Source organism: Drosophila erecta, unplaced genomic scaffold (genome assembly GCF_003286155.1).
Source record: "Drosophila erecta strain 14021-0224.00,06,07 unplaced genomic scaffold, DereRS2 tig00000000-arrow-pilon, whole genome shotgun sequence".
In the NCBI taxonomy this organism is placed as follows: Eukaryota; Metazoa; Arthropoda; class Insecta; order Diptera; family Drosophilidae; genus Drosophila; species Drosophila erecta.
Genome location: NW_020825194.1, coordinates 7,158,464 through 7,182,552, shown reverse-complemented (window position 1 = coordinate 7,182,552; position 24,089 = coordinate 7,158,464). Strand labels below are relative to the sequence as shown.

Below are 24,089 nucleotides of genomic sequence, written 5' to 3'. Positions count from 1 at the left end.
CTATAAAAGCAATCGACAAAACCGAAGCAATCGATAGTCGATGGTCAAAACATCAGTGCCGCGATATTTTCGCGCCCATCGATGGCAATCATCGTTTTTTGTTCCAGCGCTAAGTCTGCACGTATTTTGTTGGTTTCAGTGCTCTTGAAATTAGATTTCAGTGATATATACGTTCTGATCTGCACCGAAAACGAAGCTTGTTGCGACTGGAATTGCCCATACGGAGTTACGTGATTTTCCGGCCGTGGCAATTAACCGTTCGAGGAATCCGCGTCGATCGGATGACGAGTGAGAGTAGAATCGAGCGCGAAGCACATTTTTGCGAGGTCTCATCCACTGCGAATTAAACGTGTTTAAAATAGTACAGATATGTATTCAACGCGAAAAGAGGTGGACGCACATGTCCACAAGTTGTTGGGAAAACTTCAGCTGGGAAGTGAGGTAAATAAACGCCAAAAATGTTCATCGGAATTTCCAAAGACAAAAGAAAATCAGTTGCGAAATCTTCAGGCGCCGCCATTGAAAGCGCGCCTTTGTGTGCGTGCGGCGTCTGCGTGTGCTTGTGTGTGTGTGCCGGCGTCACTTGGCCGTCGTTTTTGTGAGTGAATAGGAAATTGCGCGCTTTTCTTACAACGACTGAATTTCGTATACTTGCCAAAGACATCGCTCTTCGCTCAACTGCATTGGTTTCCTCTTCTCTTTGTAAATCAAAATAGATATTTGAGGTTATGTGTTGGTGGCCACCGGCCGCTCATATCACTCAGCATATACAGTGAGCACTAAATATGTGGAAGGCTAATCATACATAACGGAATTTCGAATTATCCTTGGCGGTCTTACGTTAATCTATCTACATATGTATATAATAGAATTAATAGAAGTTTAAGCATGCCATTAAGCATACTCCTACAATGTTTTTCAAATCCCGCCCAAAATGCTTGTCCAAAAATCCTTTTTCAATTTAACAGAGTTTTTGAACGAATACACTTTTTTGAACAATTACTAAACGAACTAATCAATAAAACTAATTCTAGCGCGATGTCAAAGGCTTGGCGATAGCTCGATTGTACAGTAAAATTCAGGAATACCCAAAGGCTATCGAGTATTTGAACGGCTATATCCGGACGAGGGACGACACAGTAGGCCATAATATGATTGCCACTTGCTACAGTAGGCTGAATCCGCCCGATGTATCAAAGGCGCTGCAACACTATCAACGTTCCATTCAACTCAATCCGCGGCAGTCAGAAGTGGTCGTGGCCGCCTGCGAACTACTGTTGAAGGAGAACAACGCATTGATCAAGGAGTCCGCCGGGTACTGGTTAGATCAGGCTGCTAGTCTTGATTTAGGCGACAATCCACAAGTCTACACCCTGCGAGTGCGGGTGAATCTCAAGGAGAGCAACGGTAATGCCGCAGACGGCGATGACATAACGATGGAGATGCTGATGCACAAGGAACTGCAGGCGCATCCCGAGGATGTGAATATACGTATACAACTGCTGCGCAGCTATGTGGAAAAAAAGAAAATTGAACAGGGCTTTAACTACGCATTCAAAACGGAACTTGAGTCCAAAGGCTGCACGAGCCAGTCGAGTGACTGGTACGAGTTGGTCTGGGTGGTCATTGCGAAGCTGGAAATGGCCAAGGATGTGAAGAAGAACTGGCGATTCTGGCACTTCGCGTTGCACACCCTCGATCGCCTCGTGCAGCTAAGCCTGGAGAAGAGCAGTGGACTGCCAGAGAGCAGCAGTCAATTGTTTAGACTTGATCAATACCTATACAAGTTTAGCAATACGATAGAAAAGGATGCTCCGCAGCGGGATTTCCACCAATCCTGTGCCGACCACTATACCGGCCAGCTTCTCCTTCACGCGGTAACATTGATTTTCAAACGTGAGGTGCTGGGAAAGAAAAACAAATGGATGAGCACGCTACGCTCCGCTTTGCCCGTACTGCTCCTTGGTTACCAAATGCGACCGCTCGAAGATTCGAATGCCCACCACTGGATGAAGCACTGCGACGCGGAGCAGAAGCAAATTATGCAGATTTGGCGATCGCATGGGGCCTTCCGATGCGCCCAGCTTGGACGAACCCTTTTGGGTTGCTTGGACCGATCTCGAATGGAAATTGAAAACCACAGGGACAATGCGAACATTAATGAGAACAAAGTGTCGGGCTTGCCTGGCTTATTTGGCGACTCCGAAGAGCTGTTGGCCAGCGCTCACCAGCAGTGCTCGGACAAGAGCTGGCGCAGTCAACTTTATGAACAGCTCTTTACCCACGCCGAACACAAGCTAAAGGATACGTCATCGCATCTGGTGCGACACCCGCGTCTGCAGTTGCCCCTTTTCGAGTGGCCCAATCTGGAGCATATCGAGACCTACGAACAGCAGGCGTTGGTGCTGCCGCCACAGTCCTTGGCCCAACATGTCTACCTGGCGCTGGGCACCGATCCGAACAATTTAGGAGATGCGCCACGCGTTGTCTTTTATGAGGGTCTCCGACGTGATGTAAAGCAGAATCTAAACTACTGTGGGCACGATTCAATCAGCCAGGTGGATGTGGACCTCTACCTCTATGCCACAGTCATTCAGACCAGACGGAAATTGCAGCTGCAGCGTGAAGCGTATGACAGCTCCAATTTGGGAAACCGCAATGCTGCTACCCGGCCGCATATGATGCCATATGCTAATCTGGTGAGCCAACTAGCCGCACCGGAGCAAAGTATCTGGTGGGATCTAGTAGTGCGTCTTAACTCGGACCAGCTCACCAGTGAAGGTAATCGCGCCGAGCAGCGAGCTCAACTGCAAACTGGATTGGAAGCGGTGCGCGGCGTGAATGGCCTCAAAGCAGATGCCAACATCATTTTTCAGTTGGGAAAGATATTGAATTCCCGTTCGGATTCTTCTTCTTTAGAGACACGTATCGATACCCTGTATAGGCATGGATTTTCAATATTACGTCGTCAGCACACTCAGCAGCTGGAATCCTATGTCCGCGTCTTTAAGTACGGATCCGCCGGCTCAACTGCAGCATGGCAAGATCTTCAGTCGTTGGCCGAGGAAGCCGTCACCTATTTTAGCGTAAAAATGTTCAAAATAGGACAGTATGAACAGTTTTTGGACGAGGTCCGGGGCCTTAATCTGCCCATGGCCTACTATATGCAATCGGAGGCGTGTCGTCACCTTGAGGAATCTTCCAAGTTGCCGCGAAGCTCCCGAGTTCGTTACTCAGAGCGGAGACTGGGGTGCCTGCAGCAAACGCAAAAGTTACTCAGAAATGATGTCAAGCACCCACTCAACTTCACTATTCAACGGGATGTGCGTAGATGCCAACAGGAACGCGGTAGTCGGGGCATCGATGATAGCTTCGGCAGTCCGGATGTGCATAACAATTCATCCGCCTACGAGGATGCAGAAGACGATTTCTATTCCCTGGCAGCTTTATCTGGTAACCGATCACGTCGTCAGTTGGAAGTCACCCCAGTCACTCCCATTGTTGTGGCACAACCGAGCCAGGAGATGGAGCATACTGTCAAGCAGATCAGCAAGGGTCTGTGTGTGCTCAAGGACGATGTGAGTGTGGGAATGGAAGCCATGCGACAGGAAATGAAAGCCCTTACTGAGAAGATCACTGGGATGGAGGAGCTGCTTAAGAAGATCAAGATCAGCAGTCGAGACACGCCTACACGGGATGTGGATCCTGCAGCTGCCCTAGGTCTGGACGACCTCTTCATCATTGAGGATGCACTAGCAGAGCATCAGCAGCAGCAGCAACAACAGCAGCAGAGCCACAACCAAGGTGCAGTCCACCCAGTAGTGCCGAATCCGTATACTCCTGGCTTCTACAACGGGGTACCAAATACGCCAGCTGTTCCAGAGCGCTTCCTGCCGGGACCATACGGGAGTCCCATGTTTAACCAAAACCAGATGTACAACTACTACGCTGCTCAGGCTCAAGCACAAGCGCAGTTCTTGCGGACTCCTCCAGCTCCAGGATCAATTCCACCCCCCAATATGTTTGGTAAGCGAACGCTTTAAATTCGATTTGGAAAATGCTAATGTTGAATTTTATGTAGGTCCTCGAAATCCAAACTTTGGCCTGCCAAGTATGTTTCCCCCGCCGAGCGTGCCTTCGGTAGCACCATACATTGACGCCATGGGCAACTTTAGCCAGCCTCCGCCAAGTCTGATACCTCCACCCGCTCAGCCAGCAGCTCCCACGGCTCCCTTGAACATTCAGGAGTCCAAGCCTGTGGGTGCACTGCCAACTCCCGGATTCTTTAACTCGACAACGCCGGGCTTTGGAGTTTCGCCCATTCAAGTGCCGCAGTCGAAGCCATTAAGCGTTCCAACGGTGCCTATTCCTGGCACTGCTCCTGCTCCACCAATTGCCGCTTTGAATCCTGCGGCAACAACTGCTGGCCCGCCTCCTATTCATATTCCTCAAGTGGCTCCTTCTGTTACCGCACCCGGACCCGCCCCTGTAAGTGTGCCGTCTATGTTTAATCGTGCTTTGAACAATCAGCCCGTGGAAAAGGAGCCGCCAGCCAATGTGGTCATAACCAGTTCAGATCCATTACCGAAACCCACGACTGCCAGTGTCCAGCCTCCTTTAAGCGTGACCATCCCAGCACAGCATATCAAGCCAAGTTTGGTTCAGGCACCGGAACAACCGACACAACCGGCACAGCCATCGGTTCCAGCAGTAGGAGCATTCAGCTTTAACTTTGGCAGTAAGTCGTCCGAAAGTCCTTTTTCGTTCAAGACCCAGGTGGCTAAGGCAGCAGCCGAAAAACAAAGGGAACAGGAGGAAGCTGAGCTGAACCAAAGTTCGGCTAGTGATCCCAGCAAAACTCTGCCACAAGATACTTCAGCAGAGGATTACGATCCTCGTCCCGATTTCAAGCCCATCATTCCACTGCCCGATGAAGTGGAGGTTCGAACCGGTGAGGAGGGCGAGGACGTCAAGTTTACCAGTCGAGCCAAGCTCTTCCGGTATGTGGACAAGGAGTGGAAAGAGCGCGGTACGGGGGTGATCAAAATTTTATGCGACAAAGCCACCGCCGTTTCTCGAGTTTTGATGCGTCGCGATCAAACTCACAAGGTGTGTGCTAATCACAAAATCACTGCAGACATTACGATAATTGTTGCCAGCCAGGACAAGGACAAGAAATCCCTTCTGTGGGCGGCAAATGACTTCGCAGATGAGCAAGTTACGTTGGAGAAATTCCTGGTGCGTTTCAAAACAGGGGACTTGGCTGAAGAGTTCAGAGTGGCTTTTACAAATGCAAGCGCGGCCGCAAAGTCAAAGGAGGCCGTGAAAACGACTAAAAACACCGCGGAACTTCCGAAGACCGACATAGAATCAACTGCGACTGCTCCTGCGGCATTCAGTTTACCCAAGAGTTTTGTAACCAGCACCCCAGCAGCCAATTCGCTATTCAGTAAGCCGCAGGAGCAAACGAAACCTCAGCCTAAACCGGACCCACCAGCAACAGCAGCCAAGTCACTGTTTAGAACCATATCAGGGGTCAGTGCTGCTCCTGTAACATCTGCGCCAGCCTCTACCACACCATTTGGCAGCTTTAGCTTCACGGCGAATGGAACATCAGGATTCGGAACTTCCACCGCCTCACCCTTTTCAAACATTTCCTTTGGCAGCACTTCTGCGGTGGGCAGCGGCAACAACACTACCCTCTTCACCACGGCTTTGATCAAAGACAATACAGTTCAAGGACAGACGCCTCAGCAGCCCCAATTGAACAAGTCAAACACCTCGGATGCTGATGAGGAGTATGTGCCCACCGCCCAGTTTACACCGGTTATTGCCCTGCCCGATCTAGTGGAGGTGGTCACCGGCGAGGAGAATGAGGATGTTCTCTTCGAGCACCGTGCCAAGCTTCTGCGTTGGGATAGGGAAGCGAATGAGTGGAAGGAGCGCGGCCTTGGTAATATGAAGCTCCTTCAGGATCGCACTGATCCTAACCAGGTTCGCCTGCTGATGCGGCGCGAGCAGGTCCATAAGTTGTGCTGCAATCAGCGTCTGCTGCCCGAGACTAAGTTCACCTATGCATCGAATATTAAGGCAGCCGTCACATGGGGGGGTCAGGATTATTCCGATGAGGAGTTAGCTACCGCATTGCTCGCTGTGCGATTTAAGTCGCAAGAGGTCTGTCAGGAGTTCTACGAAGCCGTGCAAAAGGCGCAACAAAGTATTGGAAAGGAACCCAAGAAGGAGGAGGCCGCTTCTGCCGCTGGAGAAAATGTTAATGAGAAGGAGAAGCCAATAAAGGGCTTTGGAGATGCCTTCAAGCCCAAGGCAGGCAGTTGGAACTGCCAGGCCTGCTATACCAGCAATGACCAGGATAAGCTGTACTGCTTGGCCTGCGAGGGGCCTAAGGATGCCACTGTTCCCCCCAAGCAATCGGGACTGGACCAAGGGAACGCGTTAAACCTTACCACTGGCACCTCAAACAAGTTTTCGTTTGGCTTTTCTCCAGCAGCTCTTCCCGCCGCAGGTGGATTTAGCTTCGGAGGCTCTACTCAGCCAAAGGAGAAGTCAATAGTGGCAGTTGTGACCGCTTCGGAGTCGGCTCCTTCGGCAGTTGCTCCAGTTCCAACGGCAGCCCTTGGATTTGGAAAGGCTTCAACCACTTTTGGATTCGGAGACGCCTTTAAACCCGCAGTCGGTAGTTGGCAATGTACCACATGCTATGTGAACAATCCCGGGGAGGCTCTTCACTGCAGCGCCTGTGAAACGCCCAAGAATGACACGGTACCAAAGAAGGAGAACTCACTAGGATCGGGGCTTACTCTGCCCGCTACCACCCAGTATAACTTCGGTTTCGGAGCTCCAGCAGCTAGTAACAAGGAGCAGGCTGCCGATGCCGCCAATAAGACCAGCAATGTCTTTGGATCCGCCACCTTTAACTTCGCGGCTCCAGCAATGCCCGCAGCTGTAGCTCCTGTTACCTCAATTGGATCCAGCGGCTTCACCTTCTCCATGCCCAAGCCCAACCAGCAGCAACCAAAGAGTCCAGCAGCTAATGAGGGTGACGATAACGATTCGCACGAGGAGGAGGAGGAAAACAACACATACTTTGCACCAGTAATCCCATTACCCGATAAGGTAAACTTTTTAAATCCCAAAACCGTATGTTTTTTTATTCAACAAGTTTGTATTTCAGATCGATGTAAAAACAGGTGAGGAGGACGAGGAGGCATTGTATGTGCACAGGGCCAAGTTGTACCGTCTGACCGAGGGCGAGTGGAAAGAGCGCGGTTTGGGCGATGTGAAGATCCTGCGCCATAAGCAGACCAAAAAGCTGCGCGTGGTCATGCGTCGGGAGCAGGTCTTCAAGATCTGCCTTAACCATGTGTTGAACGAGAATGTGGTGTACAGGGAAAGGTCTGAAACATCGTGGTTGTTTGCTGTGCACGATTTTAGCGAGGGCGAGAGTGTCCTTGAGCGATTTGTTCTGCGTTTCAAAAACAAGGAGGTGGCACAAGGCTTCTACGAAGCGGTGAAAAATGCAGTTAATGGAACAACAAAGGCGATAGAAGATAGCATGGAATCAATGGCCGGCTCCGCTTCCAAATCAACGGAAGCAACTAAAGCCAAAAGTTGTTCCTCAAATGAACCGCTCAAAGACCATGATGGGGAGGTAAATCGCAGTGCAGATGAACCGGTAGTACTTGTCGGCAAAACCTCGTCTGTAAGGCAAACCACACACGATGTAATCCCTCCACTACCCATGACTCTACCCCTACTGACCCTCCCCCAGCCATTGACCAAGCCTAACAATACAAAAACATCTACCCTAATAGTTAAAGCCAGTTCACTGGGTGAAAATAACTCTTCGTTCTCTGGCTACGGTAATTTATCTGGGTCGGAGGCAAGCAAAACAGCTAGTTCGGCATTCAAGTTCGGTAGCACGGGTATGTACAAATCTACGTTGATCCTAAGATGATATGATCTTACCTACTGCCTACTACATTCAATTCAGATCATTCGGAGCCTGGAAAAGATGCCGACCCCCTAGCCAATCTTCAAAAATTAGCATCAGGCGGAGGACAAGGAAACGTATTGGGATCTATATTCCGCAGCGGCTTGTCGAACGAAAATTCGGCTGACGATTCTGCCAAGTCCATTTTCGGGGGCACTAAAGTGGATTCTCAACCACAAGCGACCAAAGAAGCACCGGAGTTGAACGTCGGTGAAACTGCCGAATTTATGTTCGGAGACTCCCATCAATTTCGTAGAAGGCAAGATGGCGAGGAAGCACCGAAGGCTATCTTTGGCGGAGCCCCATCGATTTTTGGAGGCTTCAACGCTTTTGGAAACCCCAAAACTGAATCCACTCAGGAGTCTCTATTTGGTGGTAGCTCCAATGTTTTTGGAGGTGCGGCAGCCGGAGGCTTTGTGTTTGGCAGTTCCCCCGTTTTTGGACAAAAGCAAGCCGCCGTCTCATTCACAGACGTGGGCAAACAGGCAGCCGCTGAAAATGAGAAGGAAAAGGACATAACCTGGAACAAAAACACGGGTGATGAAAAAGAGCACAAGGACAAGAAGGAAGCTGTGCCGGAGACTAGCACTTTTGCCGATTTGGCAAGTAAACCGGGAGGCACTTTTGCTGACTTAGCGAACAAAGCGGGCAATGACTTTGCCAACCTCTCGGCCAATAGCCAGGGCACTGCCGTAGGATTCAACAAGTCCGCCGGGGGCGGCTTCTATAACCTCACGCATCAGAACGCTTTCAAGAACTTTCAGTCCTCGCCGCAAACAGCCAAAAACGAGTCTGGTACCGCAGAAGGCGGGGATGATGATGGCGGCGACGCCACTGATGACAACTACGATCCGCACTATGATCCCATTGTTGAGCTGCCGGACGAGATAGTAGTCACCACGGGAGAGGAGAATGAGACTAAGCTGTTTGGCGAGCGGGCGAAGCTATTTCGGTATGACCCCGAATCGAAAGAATGGAAGGAGCGAGGTAAGCTGTAATAACAGTCGCTTTCTTGATCACATAACAAGTTTATTTAACAAATAGGCGTCGGCGAGATAAAGGTGCTGGAGCACCCGGAGCAGCAGACATTCCGACTGGTCATGCGGCAGGAGCAGATCCACAAGCTGGTGGTTAACATGAATATCTTCCCCTCACTGCAAATGGATTACATGAATGATCAGAAGAAGAGCTTCCTGTGGGCCGGTTACAACTATGCGGTTGACGCAGAGGGTAACGTGAGCACCGAGGGCGTCCTGGAACGCCTTGCCTGTCGATTTGGCAAGGAGGAGATCGCCAATGAGTTCATCAAAACGGTCAATTCGTGCATAGAACGTATTAAGGCCTTGCACGGTGATGAGGAGGACGAGAATGACGACGCGCCAGAGGAGCAGGAGAGCTCATAAACAAACCGGATCTAAATATATGTAGCATGTCTAGGATTGTGTTAGAATATTCCTTCAAATTAGTAGCGGAAATTGCTATTTCTTCACATTTTCCTAATAAAACTTTGATAAACATTAATATCACAAAGGCCTACGAATTTGACAGCAAATCCGAAAAACATTTTGTTCACAAAATTATGGATAATAATTTTAAGTCACTTTTAGAAGAATAACAAAAAATAGTTCTGCATTAAAAATTAAGTTTTTAGCGAAATAAATTTGAATATTGAATCCCATAAAGCAATCGATACATTAGAGAGGAGACAAGAAGTATAACCACATCACACATGAAAACAATCACATTTATATAATTTTAATGTGGCCCTACTAATTTTTGAAATATTAAAAGCGGATTAACCAACAATTTAGTTTAAAAATTAGAAACACCAGTTACCTACCACGATAGTCGCTCAACTATCGATTTTTCCATCCCTAGCCGATAGTTTGACAGCCCTGCCACTGAGAGAGCATAATGACGTGGTGAACTCTGTGTGAAAAAAGAACAATAAATTGCCGACAAATCTCTAGTGTAATTAAATTAGTTACCGCATAGAAACGCACTGCACTGGGGTCAAAACTCCGCGACTCACGAAAAACTGGCAAGCAGGCTCTGCGAATAGCAATCTCCACAAACTGACAGTCGCAACAGCCCTACAACAAGGAGGAAGAAGAAGAGGAGGACGGCGACGACGGGCGGTGCAGAATATGAATTAGAGAATAATTAGCGATTGGAGCGCGCCTAGTTTGCCAGTTGGCCCATTTTGTGTTTTGTTAGCCCCTTTCCGGCAGCCCCTGTCCCCCTGTCCCCGTAAATTACCCAAATCTCGAATCGATACACGTGTGCAGCGAGAACAACGACAGCGTCAAAGTCAACAATAAAAGTCGAGGGCCGGAGATTAATGAGAGACTAGCAACGACCATGATGAACGAGGACAGCAGTGCTGCCGGCGGCGGCGGGGTTAAGAAGTTCTTTCAGCGCCTCTCACAGGTAAGGGATTCTGAAAATGGCAAGCAAGGAACTGATCTAATCCGCACCCTTTGCTTCCGCAGACCTACCAATCCACCTTGGACAGGAGCACACCGCACACACGTATGCGCTGGGTGTTCGCCGGCTTCCTGCTTCTGCTCTTCGTGCTGCGTATCTTCATCTATCAGGGCTGGTACATCGTGTGCTATGCGCTTGGCATTTACCACTTGAACCTGTTTATTGCTTTTTTAACTCCCAAGATCGACCCGGAGTTCGATCCGTATTCGCAGGACGACGAGGACGAGGGACCAAATCTGCCCACGCGCAGCAACGAGGAGTTCCGGCCATTCATTCGCCGCCTGCCGGAATTCAAATTCTGGCTGTCGGTGGCGAAGAGCACGCTAATCGGACTGATTTGTACGTTCTTCGATGTCTTCAACGTGCCAGTATTCTGGCCCATCCTGGTCATGTACTTCATCACGCTCTTCTGCATCACGATGAAGCGCCAGATCAAGCATATGATCAAGTACAAGTACTTGCCATTTACCCGCAATAAGCCGCGCTACCAGCGGGTCAACGATCTGGCGGGTTCCGGACCCGGCTCCGTGGCGGGCAACTCAAAGTGACAATTAGCCGCACAGACGCCGGACACACGGGCGACGACAGCGGGAACGGGTGATCCTTCGATCGCCTCATCTGCAGCTGCCGCGCCACCATCAACAACCAGCGACAGCGCAGCGACCAAGGATGTAGGGTCGCCAACAGCAACGTCCATCAAACCACCGCAGATCATTGCCATTGAGGACTACTAGAGAAAGCTACCGAAAGCAGCTCGGAATGGGAACCAGAAGCATAACATCAACCAGAACCAAGCTTATAATATGATTTTCCTTTTCGGTTTGTGTAGCATTTTTCGTTTTACTGTTGAGTTGTCGTACGGCGTCTTGTGCAAAATACCTTGTTTATTGTTTAATCTAACTGCTTGTTTAAATTTATATTTATTTACAATGCTTTCTATCTATTGTAAATGCCCAAGGATACCGAAATACAGCAGATCATCTCTAATTTAATATTTCATCCTAATCCTAACGATAATTTAATGATTCTTCTATCCAAAAAGTAGACTTACTGTATTTGAATCCAATTATTTTTGATTATCATGCTTAGAAGCTATAAATATATGCCTAAATATGTATACAAACATACATATATATATATTTTGCATTATGATTATACAATTTTTGTTAGCGTTAACTATACAAAATGTTAAAAAAGGCGAATTGAAAACTGAAACTATAGGAAGTGTACACTGGGTGCGTCTTATGAATAAAGAAAGACAAAAGAAAACCAAAGTAATTTATCGTTGAATTTTGACCCAATTGGAAAGGTGGGGTGGCTTTCGCGGCGTGGTTTTTGTGTTTATCTAATCGCTTATTGCATCGAGTTCTACACGTAGACCGATTTTAAGATACAAACCCAATTTTGATAAGGCCAATGCGTGAAATTAGTTTAGCGATTAGTATAATCAGTGAGTGCCCTTCTTTGGAGATCGGAATAATTTAAAAACGACCAATTCTCTGAATAACAAACACATTTTGTTTTTATTTAAATGAAGCACACACCAACAGATCAAGCACACGCCACGCGGACTACAAAAAGCGATACAAATAGTTTAAACTCTAGTAATAATAAAAATGCACATATATATAAATGAATAACACCGATATCGTAATATTTGGAATAGTCGCAAAACATGCGAAATAATCGCACATTTGGATTCATCATGAAATGTGATTTAATGTAATAGGCACTTGGAATACTTTAAGGGCAGCGAGACAAGGGAGGCTTTACTTGGTCTCCACTTTCGACCCGACCTTGGCCTTATCCTCTCGAGCGCACTTGCGTATGACACTATTGAAGTACTTGTGCAGGGCGTAGCTAACTAGTCGCAGTGGTCCCAAAACAATGGCGTGAAGAAAATTTGTGAAGAAGCCATCCCAAGGAAGCAACGCTCCACCCAGAGTGGTGATCAGCCAGCTTTCTGCTCCAACAGTTGAGGTGAAGTTGCCCTTCTAAAAATAAGGAAAAGTGCTTTAGTTAGATTTGGTGAATATCAACTATGGGTAACTAACGCACCAAGGCATCCTTGAGTATGGCTTTGGCCATAACTTCCGGCTCTATGAGACCTCCGCCACCAGAGATTATTTTTGTCTCCCTGGGCTTGGACTTCTCCTCCTCCTCGAATCCGGGTGTATTCGTATCGCAGGGCATGGCCAGAGTCACGCTGACCCCGTGCTCCCGAGACTCCATGGCAATCGTTTCAGCCATCGCCCTCAGGGCGTACTTGGTGGCCGAGTAAGGTCCGTATCCATATATGCCAAACATAGCCGCCTGCGAGGCAGTGATGACAATAATGCCTTCGCCGGCCTTTTTCATCTTGGGCAGGACATAACGGGTGCAGTTATAGGTGCCGAAGAAGTTTACGTTCATTAGCTTGTGGACATCCTGGACTGAGACCTCCTCAAACACACCGCAAATGGCCATTCCGGCACAGTTGATTAAGGTGTATATGGGGCCGAAGCTATCCTCGATCTCGCCGAGCACCTTGGCCACCTGGTCATAGTCGCCGCCAATGTCCAGACTCCTGAACTGGAACTTTTGATCTGGCCGCTGGCGAATCACTTCCATCAGAGCCACAGCTCCGCCTGGTAAAAAAGATCGGATATCAGAGATAAGAGTATTTTAGGCGGGGTTCTTAAGCCAGAACATTACTCACTGAGCATTTTCTCGTCGCGCGCTATCACCGTCACATTAGCGCCCTTCATGGCGCACTCCACCGCCAGACAGAGTCCGATTCCCTTGGAGCCGCCGGTGACCACCACATGCCGACCCACAATGCTCTTCGGTTTCTTCGCCATAACGAAAAGGTAGACCAGAATGTGAACCAGCACCGCAATGCCCACGCAGAGCACTATCTCCCAGCTCAGTTCCATGGTGATAATTCCAAGAGGGTGCGATAATACACCCGGATTTTTTAATCTTTTGCGTTGGTTTATCTGCACCGCGAAGTTAAACGTCTGATTAGAAAGTGCATCGAAGTGTGACCGTTTGCGCTAACAGGTGGGACTGGATTTCTATCGATTGCTTTCCATGCACGTCAAGGATGCGTATGTGGCTATAAACGACTATGCTAATGTTTTAAACTGTTATAATTTATAAAATTTGTTTATATAATAATAAAAAAGGTACTAATCATAAGAGATGGCCGACCCAATTACGCTTTTCTACTGAGAACATTTACTACATCTGTAAATAAAGAAGTTTGATAAAAAAAAGGCTAGATTTCAGCGCGCAACACTGACCCCATGTGTCTGCTCCAACCGAACTGTTTACTTGGTTCGAATTTGCCATTTAGCAAAATTTAACGAAAATGCCACCGAAAAAGGACGCAAAGGGTGGAAAGGATGCAGGGAAAGGGGGTAAAAAGCCAGCCGCCGAAGACAAGTGTAAGTGTTCCCGACAAACCTAAAAATCTTGGCCCTTGAATGACTTTTGCCCCTGGGTGCAGCTGCCGGTAAGGAAAAAAAAGGAGGCAACGCCGTGAAGGTTCGTCACATCTTGTGCGAAAAGCAGGGCAAGATTACCGAGGCGATGGAGAAGCTGAAGGCGGGCCAAAAGTTCCCCGAGGTAGCGGCTGCTTACAGCGAGGACAAGGCGCGACAAGGCGGCGATCTCGGATGGCAGATCCGCGGAGCGATGGTGGGTCCCTTCCAGGACGCCGCTTTTGCATTGCCCATCTCCACTGTCAACAATCCCGTGTACACAGATCCCCCGATCAAGACCAAATTTGGCTACCACATCATCATGGTGGAGGGAAAGAAATGAGAGCTGATTTTATAAATCGAATTTTAATGTGATTCGGATCTTGTCTCATTTTCTCTGTTGGTTCCCGAAATCGTGTGCTTATCACTTCTTGCCCGCATCCTCCTTCAGTCCTACGGTGCGGTTGAACACTAGATGGTTCGCGCTGGTGTCTGGATCTACGGAGAAGAAACCAATCCTCTCGAACTGGAACTTGTCGTAGACCTTGGCCTGGTTAAGCGCACGATCCGCGAGTGCCACCACCACCGACATGGACTGTTCGCTGATGTCGCTCAGGAAGCCACCGGGCACTTCGTTGGGATCCTCGGGATTCTTGTGCTTGAAGAGCTGTTCGTACAGACGCACTTCCAGCTGTATCGGCTGCGATACCCACTGGACAAAAGCCTTGGGCTTCTCGGCCTGCTCGGCAGATTGGCTGGTGCAGAAGAGTTCCACCACCTCTCCGGTCGCCGGATCCTTAACTATCTCATCGACACTGATTACGAGACCTGCGTGACGCAGACCCACAGATTGCTTGGGTGCCAGACGTCGGTATCCCTTCTCCGGCTCCAACTTGAAGTCTCCCGCCTCAATATAGATCACCTTGTCCAGGGTGATCTTATGAGATCCTTGCTGGGGGTTCTGCGGGAAATCAGGCACTTCCAGCTGCACGGGCGCTGCATGAGGGAAGTTCTTTATGGTTACTTTGAGCGGTTCCAAGACAACCAAACGACGGGGAGCTGTAACATTGAGAACATCCCGCACTGCTGCCTCCAACATGGCGGGGTCGACTGCAATCTGGGCACCTGTTACGCCCATCTGGGCGCAGAAGTTGTTGATGGCCTCTGCTGGGAAGCCTCTACGTCTCAGCGCCGTAAGAGTAAAAAGCCTGGGATCGTCCCAGTCGTGGACAATCTGCTCTGTGATCAGCTTTGCAATCTTGCGCTTTGATACAAGTGCGTAGTTCATGTTCAGCCTGCCGTACTCCCACTGCACCGGGCAGTAGATATTCAAAGCGTTGCACAGCCAGTAGTAGGAGGACCGCCTTGACTGGAACTCCTTGGTGCACAGTGAGTGAGTAATATCCTCGAGAGAGTCGCAAAGGCAGTGGGTATAATCGTAAGTGGGGTAAATGCACCAGTCAGAGCCCGTTCGGTGATGAGAGATAAACTTGATGCGATACGCCACCGGGTCCATCTTGCCCTCCTCCAGGGTGACCTTCATGCGCAAGGTGGCCGCTCCTTCGTCGATCTTTCCACGCTTCATGTCTTCGAACAGCCGCAGTGACTCCTCAATGGGACGCTCCCTCCAAGGACTGGGCTTCGGATTGAAGCCCTTCAGTTCCTCCGCCTTCTGGTGACACACGTAGGCCAATCCTTTGTTGATCAGCAGAACAGCCCACTCGTACAGCTGCTGGAAGTTGTCCGAGGAGTAGGTGATCTTGAAGGGCTTGTAGCCCAGCCATTCCACCATCTCCTTGATGGCCAAAAAGAACTTCTCCTCCTCCTTCTCGGGATTGGTGTCGTCATAGCGCAAGTAACAAACTCCATCGTGGGCAGCCGCGTACCCAAAGTTAATGTTGATGGCCTTTGCATGACCGATGTGCAGAATGCCATTCGGTTCCGGCGGGAAACGCGTATGCACTTTGCCTCCAGTCCTCGTCAAGTGCTCCTTTAGTAGCCGCTCCGTGTGTTCGGTAACAACATAGCCATCTGCCTTAAAATTCTCGCCGGGGGCATGGAAGTGTACCTTGGTTTTCATGAGTTCCGAAATGGTGGTGGCTCCATCGGAAGCTGCTTCAGCGGTTTGAGCGGCAGAAGTTACTTCCGCTTTTGGCTTTGCAGCCTTTGGCTTTTCGGTTGCTTTTGTGGGAGGTTTCAAGTCTGCTTCTGTTTTGGGACCCAACAGATCGAAGATCTCCACATCGATGGCAGCCTTCACGGATTTGGCATCCGCCCACTTGAGCTCTCCCCGGACATCCTGCAGAATTTTGAACGAGTTAAAGTGGTAGCGCTGCTCCAGCAATGCCTCCTTGTAGCTGGCCTTGATTTTGGCCTGCACAGTGCGCTCAATCTGCTCCGGAGTGACCACCACTCCCACGCCACACTCCTTCTCAAGGGCCTGCAAATCAATGTTGGCATTCAGGCTCTGGCCGCACTTCAGCAAGTACTCCAGGGCGGCATCAACGCGCTGAGTGTTGTCCAGCTTGTGCTCTACGACGTAGCGCACCAGAAGAGGCAAATGGTCCGCAGTCTGCGGCTTCAGCTTGGTGGCCATGTGGTAGATCAGCATGCCAGTGCCGTCGGAGAGGGTGGCGCTACCTGCCGCCGCCAACGCCAGCTGGAGGTTCTTTGTCACGTTGGCATTCTTCAATGTCTCCTTCGCTTTCTGCTCGCTCATGCCGAGCGCCTGGAATTTCGCAATCAGATCATCTCCAGCCATGTCCCCGTTTTTGTCTCTCACTGATGACGATGTGCAAGTCAGTGTGACCGTTTGGGACCGGGATATAAAACACCAGTTGCACTGCAGTGTTCGATAGCTGGAAAATAATACAAATATAATCGATAGTCCTGCTACAATCGATGCATATCGATTTCCGCTCACTTATCGTGCCTACACGTGTGAAACGAAAACATTGCTAAATGCGTTGTTAAACTGCCGAAATATAACGAAAATGGGTAAATTAAACGTGACAGTTCTGAGATACCTCACCAAGGAGGACTTCCGCGTCCTCACCGCCATCGAGATGGGCATGAAGAACCACGAGCTGGTCCCCGGGCCTTTGGCTGCTGCCATTGCGAATCTGAAGTCAGGTGGAGTCCACAAGCTGCTCAAGGAGCTGTGCAAGCACAAGCTGTTGGCCTACGAGCGGGGAAAGAAATGTATGTACGCCTGCAGATTAAAGTATCTTTAGCCAATAACATTTTTGGCCCACAGATGATGGCTACCGCTTGACAAACACGGGCTACGATTACTTGGCTCTGAAGTCTCTCACACTGCGTGGATCGGTCAGTTCTTTTGGCAACCAGATTGGAATTGGCAAGGAGTCCAACATCTACGTGGTGGCTGATGAGGAGGGCACTCCAATTTGCCTTAAACTACACCGATTGGGTCGAACTTGCTTCAGGAATGTGAAAGCTAAAAGAGACTACCACGGTCGCCGGCACAAGGCCTCCTGGTTGTACTTATCTCGCATCTCGGCCACCCGTGAGTTTGCCTACATGTCGGCACTCTACGATCGAGGATTTCCGGTGCCAAAACCCATCGATTTCAATCGTCACTGTGTCTTAATGGACCTCGTCAATGGCTGGCCCATGTAAGATAGTTATTTTTATTATCATGCATATTTTTAAATACCTTTTTTTAAGGACCCAAGTACACGAACTTCTAGACGCTCCACAGGTTTACGATGATCTAATGAACCTAATTGTCCGTCTGGGTAATTCTGGAGTTATTCATGGCGATTTTAATGAGTTTAATTTAATGGTGACGGACGCAGGGAAGCCCATACTGATTGATTTCCCTCAAATGATGTCCACCTCGCATGAGAATGCAGAATTGTAAGCTTCTTAGTTATTATAGCATTCAAGTATTAATAGCAAAATATGTTCTAGTTTCTTCGAACGCGATGTAAACTGCGTGCGTGAAATGTTCCGTCGCAAATTTGGTTACGAAAGCGAAGACTATCCCAAGTTCAGCGACCTGGTGCGTGAGGATGATTTGGATGCCGAGGTACACTGCACAGGCTACGGCTTCACTAAGGAGATGGAACAGGATCTTCTTGAGGAGTACGGCATGGTGGAGCAGGCAGAGGAGCAGAATGAGGGAGAGGAGTTGGAAGAGGAGGAAGAGCCTCCCACTTTGGTAACCGCAGCAGCTAAAGAGATTGACGAGTGCCGACGCCAGGTGGAGAACGAGGTCATTTATAGCGAAGCCAAGCCCACTCAAAAGTCGGATGACGCAGTGCGTCGATACATTGAATCGTGTACGCAATATCTGGGTAATCTCAGCGTGGGTCCAGAAGTTCCCGACCAAACAATGCCCAAGAAGTTAGATATTTCTCTGCCGGTTAAAACTCCGGAAGTTATTCCAGTTGAAGCTGAAGCTCCGGTAGCAATTATCGCTGAGGAAGACGCAAGGTCGATCAATTCCAATGATTTAGATAAGGATGAAGTTCCTGAGCTGGTTGACCTGGATCCCAACTCCCGCATGTTTCGTCTTAAAATGGTCGAGCAAATGCTTAATGATGCGAGAAGTCAGCGCTCTTACTCTACCACAACCAGCACAATAGCTCCGTCTGTGATTACCGACCGGATACGCCGGAACATGGACATCAAGGAGAAGCGGGAGCAGCGTAAGAAGTGCGTGGCCAAGGGAGAAGCTAGTGCTGTGCATCGTCATCGCAAGGAAAACAAGGATGTGGTTAAGGAATATGCTGGCTGGGACTTCTAGATCACGTTAATCTATTGTTTAAATAAAAATAGTGATATGTAATTTAAAATAAAAACATTTTATCAAGGCATTGCTTAAATTGCGTTATTACATTTTTGTGTCCATGTTTGGTAATTTGGTCGCTCCCATTAACCAGTTTTTATGCGAAAGAATAGGATTATTTCTTTATCTAGTGTAATCCCTAGGTAAATAAAAGTCGCCATTAGTTGAACCCTTTATGGTGTATGATGGAGAAGAGGAGGCTGCCCTGAAGCACATCATTTCGGAGGGCAAGGGAGGAATGAGATTCAAGGACGACGTGTATCAGCAGGAGTGCGTCAGACTAAGGCTCCACCATACACTTCCCTATCTTGATCAGTGGGGGTTGCTGCATGATTTGTAAAGGTGTACCCAAGATTAAATGTTTACATTGCATAAGTGGGAAGAAAGCTAGCACTCTGAATAAAATGCACTTTACGATTTTATTGGGGGCCATTGCCAGAAGGATTAGTAAGTTATAGTGTAGTTAGTTGTAATGAAGATGATAAAACGGCGGAAAACCTCACATAATGGCTTCACTGCTTAAACTAAAGCGCTAACGTTAGGATTCATAATGTCTGGAAAAAATACCCATACCGAACCTGAATGGCTCACAAAGGACTATGTGGGGGATAAGTTATGCAGATATTTTGAAGACGACTCTCTTCAGTTGAAGAAACTAGAGACTGAGCCGGCGACTGCCAAAGGAGATAACTACGCCAGTGTAATAACTCGCATCAATCTGGAGTACACCACAAAGTATTCAAAGGACCCTCAGAGCGCCACTTTCCTACTAAAAACAACCTTTGCCGCCAAGGATCCGGCGGCCAATTTACTGGCCGGCTACGGGGTTTCCACCAGAGAAATGGACATGTACCAGCAGATTCTGCCCCACCTGGCGAAAATGGTGAGAAGCGAGCTCGGGGATTCCCGGAAGATGTTTGCAGCTACCGTCGATGTAGATCGCGAGCGGGACTCTATCCTTTTTGAGGACCTGTCGCTGGAGGATTACAAGGTCGCTTGCCGCCTAAAAAAACTGGACTTGAAGCATACACATCTGGTTCTGGAGAAACTGGCAGACTTCCATGCAGCTGCAGCAGTTCTTGCCGAGCGAAAGCCCGGAATCTTTGAGAAGAACTACGATCGAGGTTTTTTTAATAAACATGTTCGAGGCTTTCAGCCAATCTTCAGGAACCTTTTGCAGGCCCTATCTCGCTCCTTAGAGTTGAATTCAGATTTAAAACATCGTTATCAGAGCAAGATAGACCGCCTAGTAGATAATATAATGGATTACGGCGACCGATCGACGTCGACAATTCCAGGAGATTTCCTAACCCTAGCCCATGGAGATCTTTGGACAACAAATGTGATGTTTCAGTACGATGAAAAGGGTCATCCCTCCAACGCCGTCCTAATTGATTTTCAGTTCAGTGTGTGGAACTCTCCGGCCATCGATTTGCACTATTTCTTCACCACTTCGATTCAGGACAATCTTCGCTGGAAACATCAGACTGAATTGGTCCAGTTTTATTACTACCAGCTGGTGGAAGCCTTGAAGAAACTACAGTATTCTCCTCATATTCCGAGTTTATTTGAATTTCAGCTGCAGTTTAGGGCCAGATCCTTCTATGGTAAGTATACAAGTTATAATGAAAATATATTGTAATTAAACAAACCTTTTAGCTGTTTTCTGCTCGCTAATTTCCGAGCCCTGCATGCTGTATACCGGAACTGAGGAAGCGTCCATTGCACAAGGATTGTCCACAGCCGAGAGTGGAGTCCGGTTCAGAGATTCTGTGTATCATGCTGATCACATCCGAGAAAAAATGGTCCTCACTCTGCCGTTCCTTGATCAGCAGGGATTGCTGGACGATATGTAATGTTTTCTTTGCTGGACGATATGTAATGTTTTCTTTGCTCTTATAAGTTAGCCTAACGTCTAGTTCAACAACAGTCGCTATCCTATGATCGTGGTAGTACTTTTACACTGATACTTTTTACTACTTTTACGCAGTCCAAAGCTCTATCTTAATAAATGTTCTCGGATGTGCTGTCGCCTATCTTTGCAATTGCCTGCAATTTAGGAGCTTACGCTCACAGTCGCCTAATCATGAAGATGAGTTCTTATCACAAGCATCTCGTCAGTGTATAAAAGCAATGCACTTCTGACGAAAACTAGTAGAACCTCAACATTATGCCAGAGAAAACGAACCACAAGGCGCCCGTGTGGCTGACCGAGGACTACGTGGAGAAAAAGTTAAGAGTCTACTGCAAGAATGACACCCTGAATCTGAAGAAACTGGCGATCAAGCCGGCGACAGCAAATGGAGAGAACTACGCCAGCGTGATGACCCGCATCAATGTGGAGTACACTGCCAGGGACTCAAAGGATAACCAGCTCGCAACCTTTCTGCTGAAGACGACCTTTGCCGACAAAGATCCGGTGGCCCATTTGTTGTTCGACTACGGCATCTACACCAGGGAGATCGACATGTACGAACTGATACTGCCCCGATTGGCGGATATAGTGAGGGATGAGCTCCACGACTCCCGGAAGTTGTTTGCAGCTACTGTGAGTGTAGATCGTGAGCGGGACTCGATTATGTTCGAGGACCTTTCGCTGGAGAGGTATAAGGTTGCCTGCAGGGTGAGGAAACTGGATCTGGAGCACACTCACCTGGTTCTCGAGAAACTGGCTGACTTCCACGCAGCTGGAGCAGCTCTGGCTGAGCGTCAGCCCGGCATCTTTGAAAAGAACTACGATCGTGGATTTTTCAACCAACATGTACGAGGCTACGAACCCATCATGAAAAATATCCTTAAAGCCTTGTCGCGCACTCTTGAGTTAAGTCATGACCTAAAGGAGCGATATCAGGCGAAGATCGACCGGCTAGTTAATAATGTAATGGACTACGGCGAGAGATCGACGTCTTTTGCACCCGGCGATTTTGTGACTCTGGCTCACGGAGATATTTGGACTACCAATGTCATGTTCCAGTACGATGACGAAGGTCATCCAGTTAATGCCATCTTCATCGACTTCCAGTTCAGCGTTTGGAATTCTCCGGCCATCGACTTGCACTACTTCTTTTCAACCTCAATCCACGAAAATCTTCGTCTGGAGCATCAGACCGAGCTCGTCCAGTTTTACTACTATAAGTTAGTGGAGGCTCTAAGAAGGGTGAAATATGTGGGTAACGTACCCAGTTTATTTGAGTTCCAACAACAGTTTCGCGCAAAAGCTTTTTATGGTGAGTTCCAAAAGTAAATATGAAATTTTATAACATTTTAAATTCATTATTTTACCCAGCTGTGTTTGCGTCGTTGATATTCGAGCCCGTCATGGTCTATGATGGCAAGGAGGAGCCGTCCATAGAGCAGTTTTTAGCCAGCGATGAGAAAGGAGTGCGATTAAGGGATGCAGTGTATCAGACGGAGGCGAACCAAAAGAAGTTGCACCTGACTCTACCGTTCCTAGATCAACTGGGATTACTAGACGAAATGTAAGACAATGTTCCACGCAATAAATAAATAAATTAATTAAATTAATTAATAAACAAATATCCTCTCAAAATAGTTTCGCTATATATGGCAATTCGTTTGTTTTGGAATTATCTAGTAAAATTGGTGTGTAATAAGTTCAATGAGATTCTCTAAAAGTTAATTCAAATAGTTGAACTGAAAGATAAGGGAAATGCCAGATAAGTGAGATAGAATGATAGATAAGACTTGAATAATAAATGTGTACTTATCTTGGGCAATCGACGAGGTATAATTGCGGAACCCCACCGGTAAAAAACCGCAGTATTGATCAAACAGCGATCCGGTCAGTATCATGTCCCAGGAAATCAAAAGAAGCACACAAGTGGTGCCCGCTTGGCTGACCCGCGATTATGTGGAGCAAAAGCTGCGTTCCTACTACAAGAATGACACTCTCCGCCTGGACAACCTGGACATCAAGCTGGCACTCGGCAATGCGGAGAACTACTCCAGCGTGATCACGCGCATCTATGTGGAGTACACCACGGATAAACCAAAGGATAAGCAATGCACCAGGTTCCTGGTGAAAGAGAGTTTTGCCGACGCTGGTCCGGCGGCGCAGGTTCTCCTGAGTTACGGAGTGTACGACAGGGAATTGGAGCTGTATGAGCGCATCCTGCCCCAGATGGCGGATGTGGTGCGGAATGAGCTGGCGGACTCCCGGAAACTCTTTGCAGGCACTGTTTACGTGGATCGCCAACGGGACTCAATCATCTTCGAGGATATGTCGCTGGAGAATTACAGAGTGGCCGATCGCCTCAAGAAACTGGATCTGGAGCACACGCATCTGGTGCTCGAAAAGCTGGTCAATTTCCATGCTGCCGGAGCAGCCATGGCTGAGCGACAGCCGGGAATCTTCGCGAAGAATTTCGATCGTGGATTCTTTAATCAGCACACCCGCGGCTACGAGCCCATCATGAAGAATCTTCTGATGGCCTTGTCCCGTTCCCTGGAGCTGGAGCCGGAACTGTGTCAGCGTTACCAGGCGAAGATCGATCGACTCGTCGACAACGTTATGGAGTACGGGGAACGATCGACGTCCATTGTTCCCGGGGACTTTGTGACCCTGGCTCACGGGGATCTCTGGACCACGAATATTATGTTCCAATACGACGACGAAGGACATCCAATAAATGCCATCTTTATCGACTTTCAGTTCAGTGCTTGGAACTCCCCGGCCATCGATCTGCACTACTTCTTCTCAACTGCACTGCAGGCCGATATTCGGCTGAAGAAACAGCCAGAGCTGGTCCAGTTCTACTATTACAAACTGAAGGCTGCTTTGAGGAAGGTGAAGTATTCCGGAAATGTGCCGAGCCTATTCGTCTTCCTTCAGCAGTTCAGGAACAGGGCCTTCTATGGTGGGTATACTACTTCTAAATGCCTTTTTACGGAATTTCATTGATATTATCATTCAGCTGCCTTCGCATCCCTGATCTTCGAGCCCACGATGACGTACACGGGCAAGGAAGAGGCGTCCATGGATCAGATAATATCTCTTTCGGAGAAGGGAATGCGCTTCAAGGATGACGCATTTCAGGCGGAGGCCACCAGGAAAAAGATGCGTCTCACATTGCCTTTCCTTGATCACTTGGGGTTACTAGACGAGATGTAAAGTCCAAATAGTAGTATGGGTATTATAGCTTTAATTTTATTGTCTTTAATAAGTTGACACGCAAAATAAAAATATATAAGAAGTGTTACATTATCAGCAAAAAAATTCGATTACTTCCTCTTCTATTGCTTTTATTATTTGTATATGTACAATTCACAGGTGCTAATTGCAGGTATTCGTAGA

General features: G+C 48.2%; 9 protein-coding genes across 10 annotated transcripts; 7 read left to right on the top strand and 2 right to left on the bottom strand.

Annotated features, from left to right (window-relative positions):
* The first annotated feature begins 36 nt into the window (after positions 1-36).
* LOC6555272 (E3 SUMO-protein ligase RanBP2) lies at positions 37-9,534 on the top strand. Its single transcript, XM_001981801.3, has 6 exons — positions 37-441; positions 1,035-4,026; positions 4,082-7,134; positions 7,193-7,943; positions 8,012-8,998; positions 9,056-9,534. Exons 1-6 carry the CDS (start codon positions 370-372, stop codon positions 9,412-9,414), a joined length of 8,214 nt encoding a protein of 2,737 aa, XP_001981837.2. The 5' UTR covers positions 37-369; the 3' UTR covers positions 9,415-9,534.
* Positions 9,535-9,857: 323 nt separating this feature from the next.
* On the top strand, positions 9,858-11,772 carry LOC6555271 (protein RER1). The gene is made up of 2 exons (XM_001981800.3): positions 9,858-10,441; positions 10,504-11,772. Exons 1-2 carry the CDS (start codon positions 10,373-10,375, stop codon positions 11,044-11,046), a joined length of 612 nt encoding a protein of 203 aa, XP_001981836.1. The 5' UTR covers positions 9,858-10,372; the 3' UTR covers positions 11,047-11,772.
* A 220-nt stretch (positions 11,773-11,992) lies between these two features.
* On the bottom strand, positions 11,993-13,532 carry LOC6555270 (3-ketodihydrosphingosine reductase). The gene is made up of 3 exons (XM_001981799.3): positions 13,197-13,532; positions 12,557-13,125; positions 11,993-12,492 (listed from the first exon to the last, which is right to left on the bottom strand). Exons 1-3 carry the CDS (start codon positions 13,411-13,413, stop codon positions 12,268-12,270), a joined length of 1,011 nt encoding a protein of 336 aa, XP_001981835.1. The 5' UTR covers positions 13,414-13,532; the 3' UTR covers positions 11,993-12,267.
* A 217-nt stretch (positions 13,533-13,749) lies between these two features.
* LOC6555269 (peptidyl-prolyl cis-trans isomerase NIMA-interacting 4) lies at positions 13,750-14,337 on the top strand. The gene is made up of 2 exons (XM_001981798.3): positions 13,750-13,926; positions 13,989-14,337. Exons 1-2 carry the CDS (start codon positions 13,851-13,853, stop codon positions 14,303-14,305), a joined length of 393 nt encoding a protein of 130 aa, XP_001981834.1. The 5' UTR covers positions 13,750-13,850; the 3' UTR covers positions 14,306-14,337.
* LOC6555268 (probable glutamine--tRNA ligase) lies at positions 14,310-16,801 on the bottom strand. The gene has a single exon (XM_001981797.3). It carries the CDS (start codon positions 16,721-16,723, stop codon positions 14,387-14,389), a length of 2,337 nt encoding a protein of 778 aa, XP_001981833.1. The 5' UTR covers positions 16,724-16,801; the 3' UTR covers positions 14,310-14,386.
* Positions 16,802-16,861: 60 nt separating this feature from the next.
* LOC6555267 (serine/threonine-protein kinase RIO2) lies at positions 16,862-18,803 on the top strand. Its single transcript, XM_001981796.3, has 4 exons — positions 16,862-17,163; positions 17,219-17,597; positions 17,650-17,841; positions 17,896-18,803. Exons 1-4 carry the CDS (start codon positions 16,956-16,958, stop codon positions 18,731-18,733), a joined length of 1,617 nt encoding a protein of 538 aa, XP_001981832.1. The 5' UTR covers positions 16,862-16,955; the 3' UTR covers positions 18,734-18,803.
* A 522-nt stretch (positions 18,804-19,325) lies between these two features.
* LOC6554988 lies at positions 19,326-20,797 on the top strand. Its single transcript, XM_001981795.3, has 2 exons — positions 19,326-20,382; positions 20,435-20,797. The coding sequence occupies exons 1-2, from the start codon at positions 19,326-19,328 to the stop codon at positions 20,629-20,631; spliced, it is 1,254 nt and encodes a 417-aa protein (XP_001981831.2). The 3' UTR covers positions 20,632-20,797.
* A 126-nt stretch (positions 20,798-20,923) lies between these two features.
* On the top strand, positions 20,924-22,327 carry LOC6554987. The gene is made up of 2 exons (XM_001981794.3): positions 20,924-22,002; positions 22,062-22,327. Exons 1-2 carry the CDS (start codon positions 20,946-20,948, stop codon positions 22,256-22,258), a joined length of 1,254 nt encoding a protein of 417 aa, XP_001981830.1. The 5' UTR covers positions 20,924-20,945; the 3' UTR covers positions 22,259-22,327.
* Positions 22,328-22,445: 118 nt separating this feature from the next.
* On the top strand, positions 22,446-23,960 carry LOC6554986. 2 transcript variants are annotated; one of them, XM_026983694.1, is made up of 3 exons: positions 22,446-22,456; positions 22,607-23,652; positions 23,710-23,960. In XM_026983694.1, the coding sequence occupies exons 1-3, from the start codon at positions 22,446-22,448 to the stop codon at positions 23,904-23,906; spliced, it is 1,254 nt and encodes a 417-aa protein (XP_026839495.1). In that variant the 3' UTR covers positions 23,907-23,960. The 2 variants fall into 2 exon arrangements, with proteins under 2 accessions (XP_026839495.1, XP_001981829.2); XM_001981793.3 differs by lacking the exon at positions 22,446-22,456 and having other exon boundaries at positions 22,561-23,652.
* The last annotated feature ends 129 nt before the right edge of the window (positions 23,961-24,089 follow it).

Excerpts from the sequence above, each read along its gene's own strand:
- LOC6555272 (XM_001981801.3), top strand. The coding sequence starts at position 370 with ATGTATTCAACGCGAAAAGAGGTGGACGCACATGTCCACAAGTTGTTG. Across the intron at positions 4,027-4,081 it reads TCCACCCCCCAATATGTTTG|GTCCTCGAAATCCAAACTTT; the intron begins GTAAGCGAACGC and ends AATTTTATGTAG. Across the intron at positions 8,999-9,055 it reads GAAAGAATGGAAGGAGCGAG|GCGTCGGCGAGATAAAGGTG; the intron begins GTAAGCTGTAAT and ends TTTAACAAATAG.
- LOC6555271 (XM_001981800.3), top strand. The coding sequence starts at position 10,373 with ATGATGAACGAGGACAGCAGTGCTGCCGGCGGCGGCGGGGTTAAGAAG. Across the intron at positions 10,442-10,503 it reads TCTTTCAGCGCCTCTCACAG|ACCTACCAATCCACCTTGGA; the intron begins GTAAGGGATTCT and ends TTGCTTCCGCAG.
- LOC6555270 (XM_001981799.3), bottom strand. The coding sequence starts at position 13,413 with ATGGAACTGAGCTGGGAGATAGTGCTCTGCGTGGGCATTGCGGTGCTG. Across the intron at positions 13,126-13,196 it reads GCGCGACGAGAAAATGCTCA|GCGGAGCTGTGGCTCTGATG; the intron begins GTGAGTAATGTT and ends CTTTTTTACCAG. Across the intron at positions 12,493-12,556 it reads CCATACTCAAGGATGCCTTG|AAGGGCAACTTCACCTCAAC; the intron begins GTGCGTTAGTTA and ends CCTTATTTTTAG.
- LOC6555269 (XM_001981798.3), top strand. The coding sequence starts at position 13,851 with ATGCCACCGAAAAAGGACGCAAAGGGTGGAAAGGATGCAGGGAAAGGG. Across the intron at positions 13,927-13,988 it reads GCCAGCCGCCGAAGACAAGT|CTGCCGGTAAGGAAAAAAAA; the intron begins GTAAGTGTTCCC and ends CCCTGGGTGCAG.
- LOC6555268 (XM_001981797.3), bottom strand. The coding sequence starts at position 16,723 with ATGGCTGGAGATGATCTGATTGCGAAATTCCAGGCGCTCGGCATGAGC.
- LOC6555267 (XM_001981796.3), top strand. The coding sequence starts at position 16,956 with ATGGGTAAATTAAACGTGACAGTTCTGAGATACCTCACCAAGGAGGAC. Across the intron at positions 17,164-17,218 it reads CTACGAGCGGGGAAAGAAAT|ATGATGGCTACCGCTTGACA; the intron begins GTATGTACGCCT and ends TTTGGCCCACAG. Across the intron at positions 17,598-17,649 it reads CTCGTCAATGGCTGGCCCAT|GACCCAAGTACACGAACTTC; the intron begins GTAAGATAGTTA and ends CCTTTTTTTAAG.
- LOC6554988 (XM_001981795.3), top strand. The coding sequence starts at position 19,326 with ATGTCTGGAAAAAATACCCATACCGAACCTGAATGGCTCACAAAGGAC. Across the intron at positions 20,383-20,434 it reads TAGGGCCAGATCCTTCTATG|CTGTTTTCTGCTCGCTAATT; the intron begins GTAAGTATACAA and ends CAAACCTTTTAG.
- LOC6554987 (XM_001981794.3), top strand. The coding sequence starts at position 20,946 with ATGCCAGAGAAAACGAACCACAAGGCGCCCGTGTGGCTGACCGAGGAC. Across the intron at positions 22,003-22,061 it reads TCGCGCAAAAGCTTTTTATG|CTGTGTTTGCGTCGTTGATA; the intron begins GTGAGTTCCAAA and ends TATTTTACCCAG.
- LOC6554986 (XM_001981793.3), top strand. The coding sequence starts at position 22,587 with ATGTCCCAGGAAATCAAAAGAAGCACACAAGTGGTGCCCGCTTGGCTG. Across the intron at positions 23,653-23,709 it reads CAGGAACAGGGCCTTCTATG|CTGCCTTCGCATCCCTGATC; the intron begins GTGGGTATACTA and ends ATTATCATTCAG.